The sequence below is a fragment of the Manis pentadactyla genome, chromosome 9, assembly GCF_030020395.1.
Source record: "Manis pentadactyla isolate mManPen7 chromosome 9, mManPen7.hap1, whole genome shotgun sequence".
In the NCBI taxonomy this organism is placed as follows: domain Eukaryota; kingdom Metazoa; phylum Chordata; class Mammalia; order Pholidota; family Manidae; genus Manis; species Manis pentadactyla.
The window spans coordinates 6,561,923-6,569,762 of record NC_080027.1 but is presented as its reverse complement, the minus strand read 5'-3'; the positions used below and the strand labels follow the sequence as shown (position 1 = coordinate 6,569,762).

Here is a 7,840-nt window from a genome sequence, read left to right as displayed (position 1 = left end):
AAGTAATTTCTTCATCTATTATGTTTAGGGTGCTTTGGACTTTTTGTTCCCACCTCCCTGGAATGTCAGCTCCATGGGGGGCAGGGGCTCTGCTTTGTTTTTGCTAGTCTCAGTAACAGACTTAGCTTCATAAATTATGAAGCACGATATTAAGATAACAACACTCTCTGGACATGCAATGATGAGACAGCGTCTCAGAGACGCTCCTCCGGACAGTAGAATGTGGCTTTAAAGCTGATCTAATGCACATGATTATAATCAAGCTTTATCTTTTAAAACACACTGGTGGCAGACTCATGGAAGAAAACAATTGAAAGCAGTTGCTAGCCTTTACTTTGCCACTCAAAGTAAAATAATCACAAAGGAAAAACATCTTAAATGATCACGACGCAGCAGCGCAGCCCAGAGGATGGGACGGGCTGCTCAGGGCGGTTGACATGAGGTCATCCATCACTCCAAAGCTGGCTCCGGGGACGGCGCTGCGAGGGCTATGCCTGCACAGCTTCCTCGGGGCTGCTCAGGTCTTCTGGGGAGACGGCAGACAGCAGCTCGGGCAGGCGCTCCAGGGCCCCGGCCTCTGCAGGGGGTCATGGCAGTCAGGGAGCAGCCCTCACCGTCTGCACCCGGGTTCTGGCTCAGGGCCACGCGGTCTCTGCAGAGATCCTCACAGGATCAAACCCAACATCAGGCACATTTCCTATTGCTCCCCTTTTAACGGTTTTACTCTCCTACTTAGCATGCTTTTGAAAATGTCCAACTTTGAGGGTCATGCTTTAAAGAAGTATATTCCTGTTGGAGTAATAAAAACTAGAATCTCCTAATGAAAGATGCTCCATGTCACAAAATTCAAGACAAACCGAAAAACCCTGAGAGAGTAGCTCTGCGCTTTGCTGGGAAAGCCACCAGTGCATCTCAGCTGCGGCCTCCCCGGAGGCTCCGCTGGGCCCAGGCTCTCTGACCTGGTCTGGCCATCCCAAGTCCCTCCTCGGGTGCCTGCCCGGGATGGCCCTAAGGAGCAGGCAGCAGGCCTCACACCCCTCCTTTCTCCCTCCCTCCTTCACATCCACCTGAAGCCCTTCAACTAAGGCAGTGCAGCCACAGCGCGGACGGAACCCAGCACAGTCCCTCCAGGTCAAAGCGCCCCCACCACCACACACGCGGGACCCCCAGAGCGCCAGCACCTCTGTCCCGGAGCCCTCCCCGGGGGCTGCTTCGACTTGTGTGACTATCTGATTCAGACAGACTCTCTGTTGCCTGGATGACAGAGTAATGGGTGGAAGGGCTAGGGTTGACCCGGGCCGTGACAGCTGCAGGAGACACTAGGTGAGGCTCCAGGATGAAGAGCTGTCAGATTTAGATGCAGGCTGCCCTGCAAGAAGGCTGCAGAGAGAAAAGCTGCTCCTTATATGGGCACGTTCATTCACCACACTTAGAAGAAGTGGTTTAAGATGGCCTATAAAAGGCCTGGCCTGTGGGACAAGGTGGCCCTAAAAGGTAGAGCAGTTGCTACCATGTCAGGAAGTATGGGTCCAGTGGAGTGAACTGGGCCCTGGGCCTCTCTCTCCCTGGTCCCAGGGCTGGTCTGATGACCCTTTCCAGGGACAGTGTGGGACGAGCAGAATACCAGCCCTTCTGTCACTGGCTGCCTGCCTCACAGACCCAGCCTGCAGCGGAGGCTAGGTATGTACGCTGGTGACCGGTTACCTGCGAGCACGATGCTATGGAGTCCTTTCTTGACAGGCTTTCTGTGTGTCCTGGGCTCTGAGAGGTGAGATTTTTAATTGGTAATGTTTCACATACCTTTCAGGTGCAAGAAAGTCAGGAAGTCGATGATCATGCGCACAACACTGCCCTCTGCCAGAGGCCTGTCAGAGCTGCCTGGAGAACAGAAAGGCCAGCATTGATACCTGCCCGGCGGCGCTCTGCGGGGACCAGCCCCAGAGGTCACCGCGCCGACCCTGACTGAGTGGCAGGAAGGCATCGCCACCATATCCCCCCGAGGCCCTGAACCCAAGGGCTGTGCCCCCTCTGGGTTTCTGGCAGTTGACACATGCAGCCAGGCCACCAGGCCAGCCTCAGGCCGCGGCTGTGACGTGGCTGGGGCCCAATCCCCCACTGCCGCGTGGGCCCAGGAGGATTCGGCATCTGTTTGCAAACCAGAGGCAAGTGCCCCCAGCCCCTGCTCCGGGCTCAGGCGTGCCCAGGGAGACCTGCATGTATTTAAATCACCTCACCTGGCCTTGCTCCGTCTTCCGGCTGGAGCTCCCGCTTGCCACTGAGGCCGTGCTTGTCCTGAAGTGATCTGTGGCTGTCAATGGCATCTGTTTGCAAACCAGAGGCAAGTGCCTGAACATCACTGCCCCAGTTGGACTCTCCCCACCGAGGAAGGACACACAGTTGCTTATGACCAAAACGCGCACAAGCGGACTGTAAAAAGATGCCACGGCAGGGAGACCATGGAGGACGGAAGGTCGGTCTCTGTGGACTTGTAAGAACTGAGCCGAGGCCAGAGGCATGGATCTCCACCCAGGGTGGGCACCTGCCCACAGGGGAAGCCAGCTGCCCGCTCAGGAGGGGCAAGGGGCCTGCACTCCCATGGAGCCCACAGCCGCGGGTCCCAGGGGAACTGGCCACTGGGCTGGGGCCTCATGTCCCCAGCACAAGGGGGCCACCAAGGACTTGACGTTCCAATGTGATCAAGTTACGTTTGTCAAAGTCCCCTGTGTGGGAGGTGGGTTGGAGCCGGGGAGGGAGAGACAGACAGAGACAGAGACAGACGGAGGGGGAGGACAGGGAGGGAGGGAAGCAGGGGGCTGAATGATGCTGTGCGTGTGCATGTGTGCAAAAATGGAATCGTGACTGCAAGTGGAGAGATCACTTGAGAAACTTCTGGAGAACGAAGAGCAGCTGAGGGGAGCTCGGGAGACAAGGGAGAGGTGGGGATGCGGACGGGGCTGAAGTGGCCCCAGGGTTTCTGGCTACCTAGCCCAACGGACCCTGTCATCTACAAGGCCAGACAAAAGAAAATGAATGAATTTTTCTGGAGACGGAGGTCTTGGCCCTGAACCTGAGGAATGACAGACAGATAAGTGACCTGGCTGCCGCGGCGTGCACTGAGTGGAGTCAGACTCAATGGCCGCCACCTCCCCGTCGCCATTTCCTGCACTGACGGTCAAAGCCCAGGCGTCCTGTTAGGTCGTAAAGTATGCAGACTAGATGGGCAGCTGCTGGTGATCCAACATGAAGAGATATGAACTTAATAGTAAAAAAGAGCTTGTTTCCTAACTCAGGATTCAAAATCTTCCTGATAAGCCTGTTTCGATATTCCAAGGTAACACGATTAACTATTTTGTTGAAGGTATTCTCCTCTCTTTTGGGCCAGAAGCACAGACACGTGGTGCTTTCTGAGAGACAGAACTCAGGGGTGCAGAGGGTTCAGGAAAACGTGTGCCTCCGAGGCAGGGTGTGGCTTCTGCAGGGAGGCCTGGCCACTCACAGTGAAAACACCAGGTTGTTTTTTAAATAAACAGGTTTTTTAAGGTACATGGCTGTCCCCAAATCATCCATGCCTGCAAATCTGAGACCCACAGGTAGGAAAGGGATTGGAGGGGAAAGTAAAAGGTCTCCTCATCCTCCTTCAGGAGCCTTGAGCCTGAAAAGCCACCACAGATGGAGGACGGGCCAGAAGCGAGACTGGGGGCGGGGTGGGTAGGGGGCATCCACACACGCCGCGTCCCCGAGCCGTGCCCTTCCTGGCTCGCCACCAGGAGCACACCCATCAGTGCACACTGCCCCCCGTTTCCTGCTGCGTCCTGCTCCCATCTTAGGATCCCAGTTACTGAGCTCCAGACATGGGGTGCTTGTCTGTAAATGCAGCAGTGGGGCTAAGGGTCTGTAGAGCACCGACAACTTGATTCATTAGATTCTCTGCATGATGAATGCAATAAAAGCACTCACACCGTGTCCAGCGTCAAAGCAAGGACAGAACACCAAGTATTAGCCCACCTGCAGGATGGCAAAATCTGGGTATTGATGGAGGTGCACACAGGCACACAGGCACTCAGCCCCCCTGCTCCCCACCTTCCCTCCCTCCCCTCTACTCTGTGAAGGTCAGACCACACACTTGGGTTACATGCACACACCCTCGTCTACAAGTTCTTTCTGGTAGAGTCAGTAAGCAGAGTGAGGGTGCAAGGCTGCCAGAAGCCCCGATACACAATTGCAGGTTGGCCAAAGTGTCTTCCCATTGCATATTTCGTCCAGATTCGAGCTTTCAAAGCAGAGAAAGTGCTAATGAGGCAAACTGGTGTAGGCGGAGGCCGGCCAGCCCTTTCTGGGAACACGAGGACTGGGACCCGCAGATCCGTTTCCACACAGTGCCCATGCAAGGCGCTGGCACCTCCCGGCCTTCCCACAGGGCTGGGTGGAAGCCCTGGCCCCCAGCCCCTGCTCCGGGCCCAGGCATGCCCAGTGAGACCCTGGGCATTTAAATCACCAGCGAACACCCTGCAGGCTGACTAGTTAATTCGCCCTTCTTCCTTTCCTGCACTTCACTCCTCCCGAAGGCATTTAAACCAAAAATACCTGTAAGTCCTGCTCTGTGCCTGCTAAAGCCACAAGATGCCCAACAGTCTCTGTCCTCAGAGAGCAGGGCACCCAGGCCACGGGGCTCCTGGGGATGACAGCAGGCGGGGGAGGGCCCGCAGCAGGGGGACCTCATGGGGGACAGGGAGAGAATGATCCACATTTAGTTTTGGGGTAAGCCCGTTTTGGCTATCCTTGGGAGATTTGGAAATTCCCACCCACAGTGGACTTTGGAGCCTTACGAGTGGGTGGGAGTATTTAGGGACACAGGGACCCGGGAGAGTGCCCAGAACAGAGCCAGGAGGAATGTATGCCTCCAGGGACCGTGACCCCGGAAGCCTGAGCAAGGTCTGGTATCCCACCGAGTGCAGGGCAGGAAAGCAGGGGAAGGAGCGGCTTCTGGAAGGAACGGGTCAGGCCCGGCTGGGCCAAGTGTGAAACCCAGGAGTAGTTTCAGGGGTCCGTGGAGGGGCCAGCCCTGGGGAATGGAGGACAAAGGGGAGAAGGCAGGGGTCTCGCTGGCCACACTCAAGGAAGGGCAAGGTGCCCCAAGGCGGGGGTCGGGGGACCCCAGCAATTAGCTCATTTGCTTCAAGGGAGGGGAGCAGAGGGAAGGGGAGAGGGACTGACATGGGCCTGGGGCTGCCCCTCAGGGAGTTGGAAAGAGCTCCACCTGGGGATGCAGCAAATACTTTAATCAACTGATCGTTAAGCTCCATGGATGCCCTCATTTCCCTTTATCTGCCTAAAACTGGAATATTACTGTATCAGAATGATGACTGATTCCACATATTTCAGAAAGAGCAGGATTAACACAATGGCTACAGGTCAGCATTCGAAGGGCAAGCTCGGTGTTCATCGGCCACACACGCTGTGTCACTTACGTGGACCAAGAAGGTAACCAGCACTGTTCAGGGTCCAGCCTCTCTTTTCCTTTGCCTTAAACGGGAGAAAATGGGGTCAGATGGCAAGGTCTGCACCTGGTACAGGCTGTGCTGGTTCAAAGAAGCCCCAAAGGCAGCTCCTAATTGTATAACCCATCGTGGAATCTGGGAAGTCACCATGTACCTCAAATAATCACAGAATTTACATTACAAATACAGTTTCATGCAATAAGCCAAACGGAGCAAAGTTTAAATGAAATCCACCCGGGCTTCCCTGGCATTACGTAGGAATTGGAATGTGTGTACTTTTGGAAGCTGCAAGAAATTCCAGATTTGCCCCCAGATCTATATTTGACATGAAAATAGGACCATTTGCTTTAAAATAATTCACTTCGAGCCATGGACACGAACTCACAGTGTATCCACTTGCTCTTAAATGGCTTTGGGGACACATGCTGATAATCACGGCTCCACCGGGTGTCATGATCTTCTGCTTAACTGAATGCAATGAGATTTGCTGGGCGAAGGAGCCACCTTAAGTCTAGCGGTTTCCGGCGTGCTGGTTTACAGCCAGACCTGTTTACGCGCCGGCCGGGGCGCGCGCCCCGGGAACCCGAGGGAGCGTGAGTCCGCCCAGCCGCGGCCCCGCCGCCCGACACCCCGCGCACCGCTGCTGCGTCCGGGAGCCCGACTCCGCGGCGGAGGGACACCGCTGGGGGGCGCTGTCTCCTCCCCGCACTTACCGGTGACCCGAGCGCGGGTGTGGCTGAAAGCGCGGCGGCGAGGAGCAGGGAGGCGAGCAGGAGGGCGCAGCGTCGGGGCATCTGCAAGGGAAGGCGGCGGTGGGGCGGCGCGGGCGGGCGCGCACGTCGGGCAGAGGCTCGGGTCCCGGCTGCGCGTGCGGCCTGGCGGCCAGGAGCCGGGGCCCGGCCCGCCCGGAGAACGACCGCCGCAGGCGGAGCGCGGGGAAAGCCGGGCGATACCTTAGCGGCGGCGGCGGGTCGGGGTTGGCGGTCCCGGGATGTCGCGGGTCCTGGGTATCCGGAGTCCCTGGCGTCTGCAGGTCCCGGCGTCCAGTCGGCTCGGGCCGAGTCGCGTCTGGCCAGGCCGGGGTCCTCACCGCATGGCCCGACCTCGGGGACACGGAGGCAGATGCGAGAAGACCGGGCTCCCTCGACGTGTCTGCGCCCCGAGCTGCTGCCGCTATTTATGCGACGCGGCCCGCGTCACCGGCTCCGCTCCCGCCCCCCGCGCGCCCGCCGAGCCCCGGGAGGGGGCGTTGGTGGCCGTAACGCGGTCCCTTGGGGGCGCTCCGCGGAGCGCCGCACAATGGTCCCGTATTCGGATGGGGGGTGGCGGGGACGGCGGGGAGCCTCACCCGCCACCCGACCCGGGAAAGGTCTGGCCCCCATCCCAACACCGCGTCCCCTGCCGCGGACGCCGCTGAGCTAGCCGGCCCCCAGGCTCGGCGGCCAGAGACCCTGGGAAGGCAGGTAGGGGACGACCCCTGTGTCTGTGCCAGACCCGGGCGGGTGGTCCTGGGGCAGCTGGAGGTGGGCGCCCCAGGTCCCCGTCTCCTGCACGCGCGTGCGTGCTCAGCCCGGGAGCCGTGCGGAGGGGGCGGTTGGGCCCACAGGAGGCCAAGCTTCCGCGCCTCTCCAGTGGCCCTTGGGTGCTGACCCCTGTCTGTTTTGCTCAAAGAGGGCCAATCAGCCCAGGCAGTGGGGCTGTCAGGCCCTGGCCGCCCGCGAGCTGTGGTGTCCTGCAGACCAGACGCTGCTGACAGAAGGGGTGGGTGGGCAGAGCAGCAGGAAGAGGCTGTTGTGTGCCGGGTGGGACGGCGATCGGGCAGCGGTCAGGCCCGCCTTGGCTTACCCCGCAGGTGCTTCCCCAGCTTGGGCCAGGCTCAGGCTGGTCCTTCCCTGCTCACAGTCGGCAGGGGACATACCCGGTGGCACCTCCAGGCTCCGAAGGAGGGATGGGACCATCCAGCAAAATTTTCCCCGAGTGCCTGCTCCCATCCGGCTGGCCACTGGAGTTCCCAGCAGCCCCTGCCTGCACTGTGGGTCCACCGTTGGTCAGCGAGAGGCTGCTGCCCTCTCCTACCCACCAAGCTGAGCATCAGGCTGGAGTAAATAGGAAACAGTACAAATGATAAAACTGATGCCACTCTACACATGCCACACATTTCAGTGCTACAAACCTTTGTGCAGATGGTTCCGGTGGCCAGGGGAGAGCCATTTGCCTCTGCTGGGTGAGGAAGCCCGCCCGAGGACCCTGTCACAGTCAGTTGGCCGGTCGGGAAGGAGCAGGGCCCTCACCTGGGGTGCTGAGTGTCTGCCCTAGGTCACTGGAGAGCAAGGAGGGGTGCT

The 7,840-nt window shown here is 58.7% G+C and overlaps 1 protein-coding gene across 2 annotated transcripts; it reads right to left on the bottom strand.

Annotated features, from left to right (window-relative positions):
• Nucleotides 1-315: 315 nt before the first annotated feature.
• On the bottom strand, nucleotides 316-6,664 carry GAL (galanin and GMAP prepropeptide). 2 transcript variants are annotated; one of them, XM_036875974.2, is made up of 6 exons: nucleotides 6,452-6,664; nucleotides 6,212-6,292; nucleotides 5,469-5,523; nucleotides 2,235-2,321; nucleotides 1,801-1,878; nucleotides 316-577 (listed from the first exon to the last, which is right to left on the bottom strand). In XM_036875974.2, exons 2-6 carry the CDS (start codon nucleotides 6,290-6,292, stop codon nucleotides 489-491), a joined length of 390 nt encoding a protein of 129 aa, XP_036731869.1. In that variant the 5' UTR covers nucleotides 6,452-6,664; the 3' UTR covers nucleotides 316-488. The 2 variants fall into 2 exon arrangements, with proteins under 2 accessions (XP_036731869.1, XP_057362668.1); XM_057506685.1 differs by lacking the exons at nucleotides 6,212-6,292; nucleotides 6,452-6,664 and adding an exon at nucleotides 5,884-6,173.
• Between the last annotated feature and the right edge of the window lie 1,176 nt (nucleotides 6,665-7,840).